This window comes from Doryrhamphus excisus, chromosome 15 (assembly GCF_030265055.1).
Source record: "Doryrhamphus excisus isolate RoL2022-K1 chromosome 15, RoL_Dexc_1.0, whole genome shotgun sequence".
NCBI classification, from domain to species: Eukaryota; Metazoa; Chordata; class Actinopteri; order Syngnathiformes; family Syngnathidae; genus Doryrhamphus; species Doryrhamphus excisus.
The window spans coordinates 8,833,883-8,852,247 of NC_080480.1; the positions used below are offsets into that span (position 1 = coordinate 8,833,883).

At 41.7% G+C, this 18,365-nt stretch overlaps 1 protein-coding gene across 6 annotated transcripts in view; it reads right to left on the reverse strand.

The window, feature by feature from the left end:
- septin12 (septin 12) overlaps positions 1 to 18,365 on the reverse strand; it is a 69,556-nt gene that overhangs the window by 5,187 nt on the left and 46,004 nt on the right. For 5 of the 6 annotated variants that reach the window (XM_058048307.1, XM_058048305.1, XM_058048306.1 and 2 more), the window contains 8 exons: positions 8,596 to 9,003; positions 6,623 to 6,751; positions 4,762 to 4,843; positions 3,120 to 3,257; positions 2,833 to 2,950; positions 1,400 to 1,495; positions 541 to 637; positions 84 to 135 (listed from right to left, as the gene is read on the reverse strand). In XM_058048307.1, coding sequence (XP_057904290.1) covers positions 84 to 135; positions 541 to 637; positions 1,400 to 1,495; positions 2,833 to 2,950; positions 3,120 to 3,257; positions 4,762 to 4,843; positions 6,623 to 6,751; positions 8,596 to 9,003 — 1,120 coding nt within the window. Of the gene's footprint in view, positions 1 to 83; positions 136 to 540; positions 638 to 1,399; positions 1,496 to 2,832; positions 2,951 to 3,119; positions 3,258 to 4,761; positions 4,844 to 6,622; positions 6,752 to 8,595; positions 9,004 to 16,979; positions 17,314 to 18,365 lie in introns of those variants that run through there. The other variant, XM_058048309.1, reaches the window with a different exon arrangement.

An 18,365-nucleotide genomic window follows, 5' to 3' on the forward strand; every position in this document is an offset into this window, starting at 1 on the left:
TGCAACATAATTTATAGTAGATACATTAACAATAATGTAATTAATGTTAAGTAAATAATTAAAAAAATAGAACTCAAGCTCACCTGATAAGAAGATCTCGCAGGCTGGCAAACTCACAATGTGCCACATTTTCCACTGCAAAAAAGGGGGAAAAGTGATTAGTAGTGTTGAAAAATTCAGAAAAAACGGTTAACTGTTCAACAGTTAACACTTGACAATCAAGTACACAAAATTACCATAGTTCATAACCCTAACCACTACTCATTAGTTCCTCAATAACTACTCTAAATGTATGTGCTTTAGTTCCCCAGTTAGTTCCTAACTCTAACCATTGTATGTTGCTGGTAGTGTTCTATGAGTCTGAGAAATATTCCAAGACATCGCTGCTAACTTATTAAGACCCAACTAGTTGATACAGGGTTGATAGTCAGCCCCATCATTCTGGTGAAAAGATGACTTATTAAAAGAATGCTGGCGGTTTGCGTTATGTGGAATTAATAATGGCAAAGTGTCAGACGTGGTACTGAATTTTGTCCTCACCTTCAATTATTCCCCACTTTGTTTTCCGGCCCAACACTTTGTTTCCATTCACCTGATGCTCCTTGTCGGTCCCGACCACAGCAAAGGGAATGCTTTCCTGGATACACAATATCAGCATGTCTCACTCAGGTTTGAATACAAATAGGTCACACAATGTTTCCCAGGTCAGTCCGACTGATGCTTGGATTTGGCTTGGGGTGAATTTACACGAGGGCACTCTATTGGGAATTATGTCGATTATATTTAATACCCAAAAAAGATCAATTACAGCCATTCTATGACATGGATATATTGCGCTAGTGCACATGTGACAGTGGTCATCCTGCGGGGTCCAACCCTGCACACTACTCCGGTTTCATCTGGAGACGACACATCCCCACCGATTGACAGTGGAGCACGATATCCAGTTGCAAAGTCCTCTCTAGGCGCCGGGAGTGACGTTTACTTCACGTTCTCGAGCACAACTAAGCTCGTTGGCATCCGTTGCATGGAATCGTGCTGAACCTGGGCGTGGATCAGATAACTTGCGCTATCGATTTAGGCGTGAAGTGAGCCGAAGCACAGTATGACTGGGGTGACATTGAAAAGCATTAACAAACCAAGCCTCTCTATGATGAAGGAGTTTACCATCGTTACTATGCAACTGTTTTAATAGGCAAGATGCACATAAACATGTAAGTAATTAGGGTAAAGTGTTTATGCATAAGGATTAGGCTCTTCTCTAATAGTTAATAATAGTTAAAGACAGCAAAAGACCTAAAACCTTGGCTGAACTAAAGCATTGCTTTCTGTTTGCCAAATAATCTGATCTTTTTTGGAGTAAACAAAAGGGTCCCTACAAAAGGGACTCAGTTCTTACCCTGATCATGTTGTTGAGAAGGCGTTCCTCTGGATCCTCATCATACTCTTTCTGGGGATAAACACGAATTCCGTTGGCTGCCAAGTCTTGCCTTATCTGGGAGTGGGTCAAAGGTAAAACACAGGTCAGCTTGAGGGTCTACTGAAATTGTATCAATCAAATTGCACATGGGGCCAAAACTCTAAGCCAGCTTTAGGTCACTGGCTGAACTGGACATTTTTTATATCAGGATGGAGGAAATGTGCATTTTTGAAAATATCTGTGTTTGTGTCTGTTGATTCCGGCTTGAAATGTCTACTGTCTGAAACCATGAATGTATCCTGACTGCTGATTGGATGAGCTCGGAAAGGGGGTCGGCAACCTTTATTATGAAAAAGATACCCCCTTGCCCACTAAAGAAAAATAGCCTGTAGCCACAAAACAGCGTCTTATAAACTGTAGAGAATAGAAGAAATGCTTTTGGGTTATCATGGTATCATTTTGGTTAAACATGACAACCTGACGTGTAAAGAAATATGTAGCACGGTGAATTGACAGCCTGTTTCTTTTAGCTGGCGACCAACAGCGGTGATGAGCTCACATGCTGAGCCAATTATGAGTCTCCCAACGTTTTGACCGTCAATTAGGAGGAAAGTTTGGGTTATCAAAGTAGTTCAGATAAGAAAAGATGAATCGATTGCTAGTATTGGAGATAAACCTAAATGTACGTATGTGTAAATGACTGTAAACTTACCTGATATGTTTACTCTGGCGCAAACAAGTTCCCGTGCCGCTGTTTTTAAAATGATCACTAATTATTTTTTTTAGAAATGTCAAATAGCTCTGGGAAAGAATAACTTTTTACCTATGTGAGAGAGAACTGAATAGCATCCTGTCTGCTCATCCTTATGCTCATCCAATCACCAGTCAGAACTCAGCCAGGATGCATTCATGGTCTCACACAAAGTTGCATTTTTAAACTCATTACAAAGATGTGCATTTTCCCCACTCGGGTGTTAAAAAAAATATTTGAGCATTGCAAAGGGAGCGGCTGTTGCTGTGCGGCATGTTCTCCCCGTGCATGAGTGGGTTGTCTCCAGGGACTCCGGCTTGCTCCCACATTCCAAAAACATGCTAGGTTAATTGGTGACTCCAAATTGTCCATAGGTATGAATGTGAGTGTGAATGGTTGTTTGTCTATATGTGCCCTGTGATTGGCTGGCGACCAGTCCAGGGTGTACCCCGCCTCTCGCCCGAAGACAGCTGGGATAGGCTCCAGCACCCCCGTGACCCTCGTGAGGATAAGCGGTAGAAAATGAGAGAATGAATGAATGCAAAGGAAGCCTCAACAAAGAGGCTGAAGAGCCACATGGGTTGCCACTCTGGAGCCGTGGGTTGCTGACCCCTGGTCTACTACATGGATGTGCTGTAGATGTGTGAACGAGTTTCCTCACCCTCTCTTTGAACTCCTGTCGTTCCTCAATAGTTAGCGTGTCAGCTTTGGCAATGACAGGCACAATGCTTACTATCTTGCCCAATCTCTTCATGAACTCCACATCAATGGGGCGTAACCTGCAAACACAGCAAATCTCTGGTCAGTTGGACAAGGACCACTGTAATTGCAATGCAAAGACTTGGAAATGTCTTTTGTCTTTAATGTTAGATACATTAATGACAAGTAATCATAGAATTTGCCCGTATTTTGGCGCTTTAGACATCATGTTTAACAAAGAGTATTGACCTGTGTCCAGTAGCGGCCAGGAAGTAGATGCAGCAGTGGACTCTGGTGTCTGGTATTCTCCTCTTGCGGTTTACATGCAGCTCTTCTCTCAGATAATTCTCATACTGCTCGTTGATGTATTTCACGATGGGCTCCCAACTTGGGAAGAGAGAGGAGAAATGAAATAGATTGGTCAGATTTCTGTTTAAGACCTGCAATGATAAACATTTGGGCTGTGAATCTGTTTTGTCAGCTATTAGCCACTCTTAATTGTTACACTCAACATTGATCTCTTTTACAATATTTGCAATGGTTATTTTGAGTCCCCTCACCCCCCACAATGTCATGTGCATGTGCCTGTCTGAGACTCTAAATTGTCCATAAATGAGACTTTGAGTTTGAATAGGGATAGACTGCAGCTTGCTCATGAACCTGAACTGATAAGCAGTAGCGGATTCAGGGGAGGACTGGGATGTGATCTGCACTCACCAGCAGGATAACCAACACCTTTCTTAACGTACAGTAAAGTCTCGTTATATCGATATTGTCGGGAGTCGGAAAAAATATCGATATAACCGGACTGTCGATATATCCGATCCTGCGCCGAACTGCATTAAAAGTGGGCAATAATGCACTCGAGCAGCTTAAATCAATCTTTGCTTAAGGATTTCAATACCAAAAAAGAACACGGCGAACGGCTGCTTCCAGTCAACTTTATTTTTCACACTTCCACCACCAGAGCACAGCACACACACCGATTCCCGCACTTCCTGGTTCACAGGTCATGCTCAACCCGCCCCACATAGCTGGCCAAACACATGCCTGCAACAGAAGAACCAACTGCGTTCGTGGTTTCTCTTGTGTGTATAGAATAAAAAGATATCTGAATACAACACAATTAAATACATGTATTTGTACGCTTGTGTCTTCGTTGGAATAGGTGTGTATGCTATGTCAGTTGGTTCTTCTGTTGCAGGCATGTGTTTGGCCAGCTATGTGGGGCGGGTTGAGCATGACCTGTGAACCAGGAAGTGCGGGAATCGGTGTGTGTGCTGCGCTCTGGTGGTGGAAGTGTGAAAAATAAAGTTGACTGGAAGCAGCCGTTCGCCGTGTTCTTTTTTGGTATTGAAATCCTTAACAAAGATTGATTTAAGCTGTTTTTGTATCGATATAAGCAGACCAAATTGGCTGGCGGGAGATGAAAAGGGCATCGTAGTAACCGGATTATCATAATAACCGGGTATCGTACTAACGGAACTAATTATATCATAAAAGACTAGAAATTTGCCGGGAAATGAAAATAGTATCGTAATAAGCAGTAATTCGTTATAACCGATATCGATATAACGAGACTTTACTTTCATTAATAAGACATGTAAAACACATGCTCACAACTCAAGGCTTGTCACTTCATAGCTTGTAAATTTGCACAAGTAATATACAAATATAGTTGATAGTTCAAACGTAGGTGTGTCAAAAATGTTATCAATGTCGTGATTACTTATGATATTTGTGCCACTGGTGGTCCTGAAAGATAAACCCTAACCAAAAGCGGGGATCGAGTGTATTGGCGTAAATAGAAACAATATTTACAAATAGTCATTTTGGGACATAAATGCAACATGCATGTTCTATTCATGGCTTTAGCTTTCATGCAACTTACCAGTTTTCATTGTTGATTTGGTCTCCAAATCCTGGAGTGTCAATCACTGTCAGCTTCATCTTCACCCCCTTTTCTTCAATCACTAGAACATAATTCACAGGAGGCATATGTCCATTACATGCAAAACATTCATTCGTTCATTTTCTACCGCTTATCCTCAAGAGGGTTGCGGGGGTGCTGGAGCCTATCCCAGCTGTCTTTGGGTGAGGCGGGGTACACACTGGACTGGTCGCCAGCCAATCACAGGGCACATATAGACAAACAACCATTCACACTCACATTCATACCTATGGACAAGAGTTACCAATTAACCTAGCATGTTTTTGGAATGTGGGAGGAAGCCGGAGTACCCGGAGAAAACCCATGCATGCACGGGGAGAACATGCAAACTCCACACAGAGATGACCGAGGGTGGAATTGAACTCGGGTCTCCTAGCTATGTGGCCTGCGCCCTAACCACTCATCCGCCGTGCAGCCCTGCACAAGCAAAACAATTCTCTATATTTTGTTTATCTCAGTCAAAAACTATTATTTTACTTCAACAGCTTGTCAGAATCAGGGCCATGTGTACTCTCACATGTGCATGCTGGATAGATGCTGAGCAGAGGAGCAAAGGCTATCATTTAAGTCCATTGGCATGTTGAGTAAGCGCTAAGGAATCTCCTTTCAGCGGAAGCAGGAGAGCAAACATCTGGTACCTGAATCATTAAGATTTACGCTAACCTGCAATAAAGCACAACATGCACTGTCTAGACTGGTCTACAAGTCAAAGGTAAGTTACGCAAAGTGTCTTCATTGGTCGAAACATCCTTAAGTGTTGCCTGACATTGGCTGGGATCACCAAGCAACTGTCAATCACTTTTCTTTAGCAGCACATTACATAAACAGAGTCAGTAAACTGTCATGATGTTAGGTAACAGTTTGTCATTTCCCACAGATGGACAGACACACACACTCTTAAATAAACTAAGCTTATAATGGACTTTACAGTTGCTGGAGGGACACAATTGCACAACTGTGTTTCACGTCCCAAAAATGTCAAATGTAAAATGTCAATTTATAGACGCTGGCCTCAAACTACACCGACTTGGGAATGGTTCTAGTCAGTACCTGCAGATATGTAATTCTAGATCTGGAGCTGGAGTGGAGGGACGTTTCCACCATTTGGACTTACACAGGCAAGAGGACTTAACAAGAGGCGAAGATACTATTAAATGCCACTCAGGTTGTTCCCGAAGCAAGGTTTCTCAAATAGTGGGGCGGGTCCCCCTGGGGGACTTGGGGAACTGTCACGGGGTGGGGGGACAAGTGGCTTTCATTTCAATGCAGACCTACCAACATGTACAAATTTAGTACTCAACATGCAATCTTGAAGAAAAAGCAGTTTCTCTAATATTTCAAATAGTAATAAAATCTGGGGGACAAAAAAATGTCTGTCCCTTAGGGACAAATCGAGAAGCACTGAGTCAGTCTTTCTACACTATAAAGTTCGACAGATTATCCCATCACTCACTAATGCTGTTAATAGTACCGAAGAATACTGACATTGTTTCAGTTTCATGACCATATCTAGGCTTTTCACTGCGTCGTTGACCTCCTCGAGTGCCTGATGTTATGGTTATATTTCTGCATGGCTGAAGGTTCCTTGACAATTGTGCTCCTGTTATCTATCATTCAGTATGTGTACTATAGATTGGACATGTATTTACAGATCTTTAAGGAGCAAGACAGAAGATTTTCTTTTTAAAAGAAAGGGCTGTAAAATGCACTTACATTCTTAGACTGTGGGTTTAATACAGGCAAACAGACAGATACATCAGCTGTGTGTGTGTGTGTGTGTGTGTGAGAGAGAGAGACTCACTGTGGCTGACTGACTGCAGCTTGACTGTTTTAGAGATTTTCTCCTCGTAGTTTGGTGTGCAGGACTTCCTGCTGACTTTAGACTTGAAAAGAGTGTTGACTAATGTAGATTTCCCCAGACCACTTTGACCTGCAGAAACAACATAGATAAAAGTTAGTGTGTTTATTTCTACCCGCAAAACTTGAAACCTACTGTGTCACAACCTTTCCATATCAACAGAGAGTCAATAAAAAAAACATTATTTAGCACAATAAAACATGTTTTCCATGTGATGAAGAGTGCTAGATTCAAATTTTCGTATGATTGGGTTTTCAATGGAAATATTCGCAAAATTTTTTTACCCCATTTTCGATGCTGTCTCATTTATCGTACGGCCAAACTTTAAACTTAAAAAAGTAAATTTGCACTCATATATTTCTGTGGAATAATGTGCCCCAAAAAAACATTCCATGCATTGGTTACATCACTGCTCTTTTTCATGGAGTACAAATGCAAAATAACCCACCATGGGGCCAAAGAAAGTTGTGGCTTTGGTAAGGAAACACTATTGAATTCAGTAAAGAACTTGGGGTAAATGTCCCTCTCCCCTTCCTTCCCTGCTTCAAAGTATATAATTCTTTTCTATAAAAATGTTTTTGTTAATATTTTTGGGCCCCTGGAATTCATTAATTACCCTTTTTATGAGAAAAACCGTAGGACACTGTACGGTAATGTTGATCCCGGTTAGCTTCCAAAATGTTTGCTCAAATTTTGCCTTGGCTTGTGTTCGCATGCTTGTTTATCGTCTAAAATACCATCTTTTTTATTTACGCCGCCATCTTGGATCACGGGTCAAAGACAAAATCTTGTGATACTTGCACACACTGCGGGCTGCGGGCACAGTTTTAGAGCAAGAGCGTTTGTTTACGTCAGATTTGCTGTGCGATTTAACAAAACGACCGCACAAAAGAGAAAGGTGATGGACACGGGTGCATACCTCTGATAATAATGTGTTTATTTTGTGTTATTTTCTTAACTGGTGGTTTTGCAGGTTTGTCTCCCAAAAAACTAGGCAAAAACGATGTTAAATCTGCAGTTCATAATTATTCTTGCATCATTTACTTCACATAAAACTATAATTATTGTCTATAAAGTGTGTTTTGTGTCAACAGTTTTGGATGTCTCGAATGGATTCATTGGATTTACATTATTTTCTACGGGAAAATTTGTTTTGGTTAGAGTCCGTTTCAGTTTGAGTTGAATGTTCTGGAATGATTTAATGACGTTAACCAAGGCACCTACGTACTTTATTTAAAGAAAAATGCTTCATGATTCTTAACCTCGGCCGTCTTGATACTGTGAAAGTTCTGAGCGTTGTCCCCCAGCAATGTCGCCTGTCTATGATGTAATCAGCAGTTGATTCTGTTGTTCTTTGCTAACTGACACAGTTGTACAACAAGACTCTGCTTTTCTTATTCTTATCATGGCTGCAGAATAACCCACAATGGAGCCAAAGAAAGTTGCAAGTGCAAACATGTTGATTAAGAAGGTAAGAATTATTATTGAATTACTATAATATGAATTTAATAATAAGCCACAATCACGATTGATGATCAACAATTGTTATATTTAACTCTCTGAAGCTGCCACAGCTTTATGGGTCCATCTGTTCATTGATCGTCTTATATTATCCTTTAAATGTGTTTCAAAAGTGTATGAGGCATATTTAAGACTAAAACCTGGATTGTGAAGTAAGCAATGGCAATTAAAGAGAGAAGGGGAGGTTTCATCAGCTGAACCGAAATTTACAATAGTCACTTTCATTGCAGATATAACCGTTATACAACACCCAAACAGCTAGCCCAGTACTAATACTTTGTAACTGTCATTATGGTTTCACGCTGGTAAAAATGAACAATTTTATGTACTAGTATGGTGGAAACCATTCTATATCAATTCTATATCAATCAATAAACCGAATATTTGACACTCACCGACTACCATGATGTTGAGCTCAAAGCCAGCCTTCATGGTCTTGCGCCTCATCTGGTCCAGCACTGCCTCAATGCCCACATAGCCAAACAAGTCACTGCTACGAATAAAGCTCATCTGCAGTCCTGGCACGGACTGACACACCTCCATCTCCACCTCGGTCTCCGGTTCCACCTCTTTCTTCATCTCTCCTTCTTCCATTCCTTTCTCCTTTTGCTTCTCCTCCACCTCCGTATGGGCTTCCACACCATTTGATTCGTTTTCATTGATGGAATTCTGGGTGTGGGGACTCTCTAGTTGTTCTTCACTCTTGTCCTCTATGACTTGCTCTTCTCCCATGAGGCCGCTTTCCTTCTCCTCTGTCTCCTCCATCGGTGTAGATCCGTCTGTGTTCAGCTCTCCACTACTTTCTATGGTTCAAAACACAACGTAGACATAGACGTAGAAATCGGTGCCAAATTCATATTTGGGTTGTCTGAGAATGACATGGTTCATAATCCAGCCACCTCACAGTGTGGCATCAAGATGCTGCTTAAACAGCATGGTTACAGCACGGGTGTGCCGTATGGCTGGCCACAATAAAAGCCATTTAATTAAAGTCATTTAATTGAAATCTGTGGGGGAATCCAACAACCAACATCAGGTGGGACCACCATTTGCCTCAAAATGCCATATTCCAGATCCACAGCATCCCAAACATGCTTGCAATCTTCAAAATTCCATGAATAAAATGCACTTGTGCTTGTTGTTCATAACATACGCGACTATACCCATGCCATAGCCCAGTGGTTCTCAGTTATTTTGGGTCATGTCCCAACCCCCGGCGAACAGAAATGATTGAAATACTATGGAGGAACTGATCATACCTGTAAATGTTAATCTGAACTGAAACTGAAACCGGGAAAATGCAACAAAATGGAGCGCTGCAGAGCATAAAACTGTATCCAAGTTAAACTGCATGTTGAGTACAATACATTTCATGTTGGCATGTCTGCAGCAAAACTGAAAGTACTCCCTGCACCCCCGCCCCTGACAGTTCACCCCATTTGAGAAGCACTACCATAATCCCAACCCCACCATGGACCACTGCATTCTCAACACTGGTGCATTTTACTGTATTGATGGCATTTTGAATGAACAGCAATACTGTGATGAGAGTCTGAGTCATTCCTCCACAAGTATCACCTCATATTGCAGCGTGATAATGCACAGCCCCTGTGCACAATTCCTGGAAACTGGAAACATCTCAGTACTTGCATGGACAGCATACTCACCTGACATGTCATCCATTCAGGATGTTGGCATTTAAGGCAAATTTGAGACAAATGGTGGTCACAGCAAATCAATCAGATTAATCATACTGGCTAATCAGCACATTGAGTCCTACCTGTGAGGTAGATAGATTATGAATAATAGCACAGATTTAAACATACGTATTTGTTTGAGAGAGATACTAGGCCCTTTTTTCTGCATGTCGCCACACAAACACTGAACTTTTCGTCGTGGCCAATTATGGAAATTATACGATGATGTAATCCAAGTAATCCACAAACTGTCAATTGAACTTCTAGTACTTCTTGTTCTCAAGGTCTGATTAACACTCATGATTTAGCATGAGCGCATGAGATTTCTTAATCCTTTTCTAAATCCAGGACTGCCAACATGGAACATACCAATGCTTGCATCTCAAGGAACTACAGTATAATTGGCACACACACACACACACACACTTGTAGGTTTACCTGACCAGTCAAGTGTCACAAGTGTTTGTGTAAAGTCTGTGTCTATCGTCTGCTCTGTGATGTAAGAGGATTGAAGCTTGAGTGTATACGTGTGTGTGTGTGTGTGTGTGTGTGTGGTTACACATACTCTCAGTTCCAACTATGATAAAGTCATCTGAAACATTCATGTCTGAAGCATGTGGTTGAGAATGCATGAAGTTTATGTATGAAGCAATCTAACAACCATTATTCTGGGGTCTTCTCGACAAGACACTCACAAACACACACAGAGGAAATACAGCAGTGTTAGTCTGCATCATTTAATCAGCTAAAAATACCTAAGTGTCAAACCATTGGAACACAGCTAATCCTCATGAGTAGAGACAGTAAGGGAAACATAAAGAGTCTGGGCTTCACCGAAGCGCTGACCAAATTTAGACTTACCTAAACCTAGACCATCCACCACTTAAAAATGTAGCTTTTTCCTCCAGAGGAATACTTTTGACAAGTAGTGTATGTTTTTACCATAAATGTACAGTATGTGCCTTAAGTAGATTTGCCTATAGTTTAGAATATATACACTACACAAACTAGATATACTAGTCAGTACTGTTATTTTTTTTCTAAAACGATAAAGCTAAATGAGTACTCAGTACACAGTACTAGTACACACATATAGGAGACAAAGTCAACAATGACACGCACACAAACCCTCTCAGGGAGGCCGTGTAATGACTTGTAACGTATGTGAAAAGCAAACAGTGTGTCAGATTGACTGAGACAAACTGACACAAACTCATTTACTAAGAATACAAAAAGGCAGACTCAAACACTCACACACAGCAGAGTGACACTCTGATTTACTAAGAACACAAAAAAGAGGAAACGCATACATACACTTGGACTCCGTGTGATTAAAAAAACCTTTAGCTAGTTTCCTTCAACACACAGTGGTCAAGTGGCTAGCACGTAGGCCACACAGTTAGGAGATTGGGAAGAGCTGGGTTCGATTCTTCATGTTCTCCTATTGTCCATAGGTATGAATGTGAGTGTGAATGGTTGGTTGTCTATATGTGCCCTGTGATTGGCTGGCCACCAGTCCAGGGTGTACTCCGCCTCTCGCCCCAAGACAGCTGGGATAGGCTCCAGCATACCTGCTACCCTCGTGATGATAAGCAGTATAGACAATGGATGGATGGATAGTTTTCTTCAAATTGTCAATTATTCATATCAACTTTCAAATCTACAGTATGGTTTTGATATCGTTGCATTTCTGAGTTAAGTGCCATTTATTGAGAGCTCACAGAGTGACAAAGATAAAAAAAAGGCCACATGTTCATATACCGGATAATTAATCATACTGGACATCTACTGAATCAACAAATTACTGCATGTTAACTTAGAACCTGAAAGATGCGGATACACATCTCATTCACCATAAGCTGGCAATAATTTATGACTATGGGCTCTAATGTCGTGGCGCAGGGTGGCGGAGCGTGGCGCAATTTGGTAATTTGGTCCAGTGCACCATTGTGCGCCGCCAATTTGGTCATTTGGTAGACTGGACTGCTCCAAGATGGGCAATGCGGCGCACCAGCGGAGTCCACAATTCCAGCTTGCCACAGCGACAATTTTGTGACAAAACAGCGCGGCAAAGGTGCGGAAAAAGCAATGAGAGGCGTACATTTGATTGGTTAAGATTACACTCGGCTGTGTTAAACCCTCTCACGCCTTATCTCCTCCCTCTTTGCCACTTGCGCCGGTGGGAGGATTGAAGTGTGGTTGTGTGGCGCTGCGCCAGACTGCGCTGCTCACAAAATTTGCAAAGGCAGGTTCGCCTGGTCTACAAAACAAGAGCCTGATGTGATAATACAGCTGAAATGTTAGAAAGACCACTATTTTTACAAATTTATACCTTAATGCTTTACTGACGTTTTCCTCAAGAGTTGAGATTTTGCAATTTTCCCAGCAATCCTTCAACGCACCATAGTTGAGTCAGCTCTGAAGGTCTCACACATTTTAAAGTACAAAATATATAGTAGGGGTCACCATCCCATCCGTCCTGAGCTACTGGTCGATCTTTGGGACGTTTCCAGGCAATCGTGAGAATATTAAAAAAAATATATGAGTAGTGCCCTTCCTTCCCAGAGAATGACCAACATTTTGAACACTGAACAAGCCCGTATGCCTCGCCGTCCTCCAGGCAAGCAACCTGCAAGCTCCAGCCGAGAGCCCAGTCCCTAAAACCTGGCATGCTCGGTACCAGCACATGCACAACGGATCGCCTTGCAAGCATTCAGATGTTAAGCAGGGAGACAGAGAGAGTGACCCAGAGCAGTGATGCAGATGCCTGAGTAGTTACTGCATGTTAATGTGGCTCAAAATCTGCCTCAAAATTAAGGCACAAATAAAAAAGCACTTCCAAAACAGCCTTCAAGCTGCGGCTTGTTAGGGCTGCACTGACCAGTCTCTCTCTTGTCACCATCGCTTTCCAACGACACTGAGCCAACAAGCCAGTTATAGTTTGTTCATAAAGAGCCAACTCCGAGCCGGATCCTGACGAAAATACACAAAAGTAGCGTTGGCCAAAGTTATTGCTCGTGCTGTCATTGCATCACTGCAGAATGAAAATAAAATAAAAAAAACTATGAAATTGGTAAAAATGGGAAAATGCTGATGTAAATAAAATGCCTGTCAGTGCTTGAGGAAAAAAAACTATCAATTGGAGAAGCATGTGGATAGGAACAAACTAAAAATGACTAAAAACAAATGTTAAGAACAATCTCAAAGTTTGAATTCGGAATGTGACGAATATGACAATAACAACATGGCAATGACTTAAAGTAGTCCAGTATCTACACTACACAAGAAATAGTGTTCTGGAGCGGCCAAGTTAAAGTTAAATGGAGTTGAAAATGGCTGTGCATGCACAAAAACCAAAACCCCCAAAACATTGCATCACTGTGAGAATGGGGGCAATTTTATCCCACTCATTGTCAGAAATTGTCAGATGGCACAACAGCTGATCTTCTTTTTCTTCTTTCTCTTTGGGCTTTTCCCTTCAGGGGTCGCCACAGCAAACCAATCTCCTCCATCCAACCCTGTCTTCTGCATCTGTCTCTCTCACACCAACTACCCTCATGTCCTCCTTCACTACATCCATAAACCTCCTCTTTGGTCTTCCTCTATGCCTCCTACCTGGCAGCTCTAAATGCAGCATCCTTCTACCAATATATTGACTATCTCTCCTCTGGACATGTCCCAACCATCTCAGTAATGTCCCTCTAATTGATTAGTTCCTGATCCTATCCATCCTGGTCACTCCCAATGAGAACCTCAGCATCCTCATCTCTGCTACTTCCAGTTCTGCTTCCTGTCTTTTCGTCAGTGCTAATGGCTCTAGACCAAACAACATGGCTGGTCTCACCACAGTTTTGTATACCTTTCCTTTCATTTTAGCTGAAACTCTTCTATCACACATCACACCTGAAACTTTTCTCCACCCGTTCCAGCCTGCCTGCATTTTTCCCTTTTCACAGTCTCCATTGTTCCGAACTGTTCACCCCAAGTACTTAAAATTCTTCTGTATCTCTTCTCCCTGTAACCTCACTCTTCCATTTGGGTCCCTCTCATTCACACACATATACTCCGTCTTGCTGCAGCTAATCTTCACACCCTCTCCTTTCCAGGGCAAACCTCCACTCTTCCTGCATCTCCTCTACCTGTTCCCTACTCTCACTACAAATCACAATGTCATCTGCAAACATCATAGTCAGCTGAATCATCTAGTGACTGTAATGTGATTTGAAATAAAAAAAAAGAAATAATCCTTAAAGCCATAATAATTGCAATACTACAGCTCTGTACAAGTGACAACATGACCAAACAAGCCTATAATTGGTGTGAGTGCAATATTGGGAGGAGGAATCCAAGTACACCCTCAGAATGGTCCTTCCCATGTTTGACAGAATTACTATAGTGCAGCTTTACAATTTCCCCCAAATAATGTACTGATTAGTTCAGGAATTGTAGGTTGTTGCCATGTGGTTCAAAATACAGTCTGGGATGGAAGCCATGTAAAAATATGACAAGTTGATTCTGGGATTGGACACAGACAAAGGTAGCCTACCGTAAATCCAAACTCTTGTCAACAACAGACGATGACATCAAGACTCAAACCCAACTCATGCAACACATTTCCCCCAAGGCACTGAAGTCTGACACTCAGCCTGAATTGATACGGCACAGCATGAGTCATGACATGATTAACACCAGCATCAGACCAAGAGTTGAACTGGAGTTTCAATATCATCTACAGGATGATCAAGTGGTTTGACCAGAATATCATCGCCAGAATTGCGCAACTTTATCACTCTAATCAGCTGCACCCACGCACAAAATACAAAGGACTTACTATTAGGAACCTTCACATTTAGAGATTTGAAAAGTTGTCCATTCCTTCAATACTGAGTCATAAATGGTGTGTGCACTCATTCACTGTGATGGATGGCTCAAGTGTAGAGGCCATATTTTGTGCGATGCATCTTCATACATGGCAATAACAGTCACTATGATGGATTTCAGTCCACAATATACAGTATCCCCCTTGTCTCTCCCTTAGTTAGTGGGATGACACTGCAAAATGGGAGAGGGGATCCATGCAAAATTGGGGTCTTTGTCAAAATCTGTCAGATCAATGGAAGTAAATACTGTATTTATTTTTATAATCCTTTATGGACAGCCTCATATCACATGGATGGCTTGGTATGCAGCTGGGAACCCCTGGTTTACATGTCAACCAAATAGAGACTTTGGTAAGTAATGCATCTCATTGGACAGTAATACTAATGTACAGTAATCCCTCGTTTATGGCGGTCAATTGGTTGCAGATCCTGAATTATAAATGGAATACAGCATAGACAACCTGTTTACAACCTTCTAAATACGTTTTTAACATTATTAGAGCACTCTCAACATGAACCAACACCCCTATAGTCACCTTTACACTCGTATCACCCATTAAAGACGCATGTAGAGTGAACAGAATGAGTAGTTGACCGAAAGTGAGACTTGAGTTCAAACTTGAGTTTTAGTAGTCCCAATTTTTTTAGGGATTACTGTGCCTGTTGTTAACCAATTCAAACACACAATAAAAGCCTTTTGTTCCACTGATTGAGTCCGTTTTTTGTGTGTCTCAGCGAGCATTACAGAATGTTAAAGTATGGCTGCATTTCGCTCCCCTCTCACCATCATCATCCCCGTTATCCCCCATCCAGACTCCAATTCCAGACACTGCTGTTTCCTCCCTTAAGTGTTGTGTTCCTTTCAACAAAAAATATGTTTCATTGATAAAATGTTACGAAATTAGACATTACGTTTTCAGTTTCGAATCTCTGTATGGTGGCTTTTCAGCAAAGGGCTCCAAGTTTGATTGGTATCCTTGAGAAAGGCACCATATCTCTCTCGATTGCTCCCGGGAATGCAGTGTGTAAAGAGTATTCAAGGTTTGCAAAGCACAAAATTTAAAAACATACTTGGTGTCAGCGGACCAAATAATGCTGATGGTTAAGCATATGCATAAAGTCGTTCCTCATTTGGACAGTGTATGTGACCGATGACCTCACGCCTCCAGAACAACCGGAAGACATCATTCTAGTCACATACACTCAAAGGACTTTACTTCCTATGGATGATTTTTTCACCAGCTGACAAGAGAATAAATGATCATGTGCTAAAGGAGAAGGCGTTTCTGGCAACTTCATCTAACTGTAATTATCAACACAACCCCTTTGTTGAACAGAGTCGGGTATGAGGTTGATAGCCAGGTATTGAATCATTCAGGCTTCTGGGCTTTCATTTAACTCTTATTTTTGATGGTTTTATCTTTCTGTTGAATGTTGCTATGCATCACACGGTTACCGTCGCATTTGGTGACATCATATCCAGTGTTTTTGTCCATGGGTGAGGTTGACGTTCACACTTGCCTCACTTAGGACTAGTATTATGCCGACAGGTGGATTGAAATTTCTCCGGTAGTTTTGGTTCCCCAACTTGGTCCTGGTGTGCATTCACAGCCCTGGTCTGCCAATCAAACGGTACTAGCAAACATGCCTGTGAATATTCCCATTCATCCTGGTCAGCCATTGTATTCTCAGGGCATTGAATCGATCTCAATTGGACTGCTGAAGTCCAACTAAAGTTTATCCCACCTAGTCATTTATCATGAACTGATGAAGCCTGCTCAGTTGAGAGGCGAAACGTCTTCTCGTACAATTGCAAGTGATAGCATAGGAAATGTTTTAACTGGCCCCAAATCTCAGTCGTCTGAAGCAGTGCCTTTGCTCAAAAGATACTTTTTGTTTTAATTTATATTAAACTAAATTATTTCTTTCAGTACCTGGCATAGATGAAAGGGAAGGGAAACAAATAAGCAGTGACAAAATTTATAGCAGCCTGCAAGTCTTGCACGCTACAATAAACTTGCTTTTAAGGATTGCTTGATTCAACAGTTTCAAAGAGGCCTGCATAACAGCCCCGTCCCCTCCTCCCTCATTCTGAGCGCCAAAGTGGACCAGTCCTGTCAGCTTTCATTGTTAGCCCCAGAGACTGAGTATACCCCACTGATCGCCATGGGGGATGCGAAGAAACAAAAAGAAAATTCCTACCTTCAACCAACCATCCCACTTGTGTGATACTCTAGCGGCCTTCAAAAACGACAGTTTGGTGGAACTCTCTTGTGGTTTTGGGGTTCTTAACTTTCCTTTCAGCAAAGTTTGTCCACACCAACGGTGATGTCCTACACACTGCCTTTGTATCTTTCCCTCTCCGACTGCCTCATGCTCTCTCTGCTTGTTCCTGATGTGAGGAGAAGTGTGAGGAGCCGGCCAAAGAGAGGGAAGGAGAGGGGGTGTTGGTAGCTAAAAGCAGCACCGGGATCCATTCACATGCAAATAGCCAAGGAGCTTCCACTAATCCCCATGTGGAGAAGGACGCCTCCCCTTTGCCTTGTCCTCCCCCTCCTTTCTGTCAGAATCATTTACCCTGTAGTGGTTGACTTTTCTCTCTGTGGACTGAGGTGAGCTGCCATGCCTCCGTTACTAGTTTGCAGAATAACTTTAAACTTGCATCTTCAGACACTCACTATCATCACTTTTTCATGCAGATTGTCCCCGGGAAGAATGCACAGATAGTTTCAACGAGTTCTGTTCCTAGTCTGTGATATAAGTTTTAGTAGTACTTACACTCCTAAGTCACTCACACTGTACACAGAACACATGGAGGCCATATAAAATACAGTAAACAAAGATTAAATAAAACAGTAATAGTAATAAAACTTTTTATCCTTGCAGTTGTACTACAGGCCTTAAAATATTGTTATATACAGGCTAGTCTGCAAAAGTAACCTATATCCCAGATATCCTTGCAACAGTGCATGGAATCCATGACCCCCCTGGCATTCATTAGCATTCTATAATCTTTATCCTTAATGATGGACCAAATCAGGGGACAATATCGGCGACCGTGTTTTATGATGTTAGTTTTCACTTCCATGGTGATGGCTTTCCTTTTCTTTGACACACTGCCACTTACTGCCACTTGAGAGACATAATGAAGTGCTAAAAGTGAGTCAGTTCCCTCCTAAGTGTGGTACATACAAACAGTTCGAGTAAATGACCATTAGTATAAAGACTCAGTATGTAACATGTTCCAAATGTGCAATTACAGTAAAGGCAGAATTATCATTTGAATTAATATAATTTAACCATTAGTATAACACATAGAAAACACTCCTCCCAAGTAACCAGTACGCATTTAGCCAGTTTGTCTGTAAGGGACGTGTCTGCATAGTGTATGCACAGATACATGACATTTTGTTGTAAACGCTCCTCTAGACATGTCTGCAGGTCCTCATAACAAGGACCATACATAAATAAGTAGACACATTATTTTAAGGTGCTTTGAGACCAACGTCTAAGCTGTAAAATATGCTGAGCTAAGTGGTGATAGTGGTGTATTCAATACACACATGTCACACTTGTCACTATGTGCGT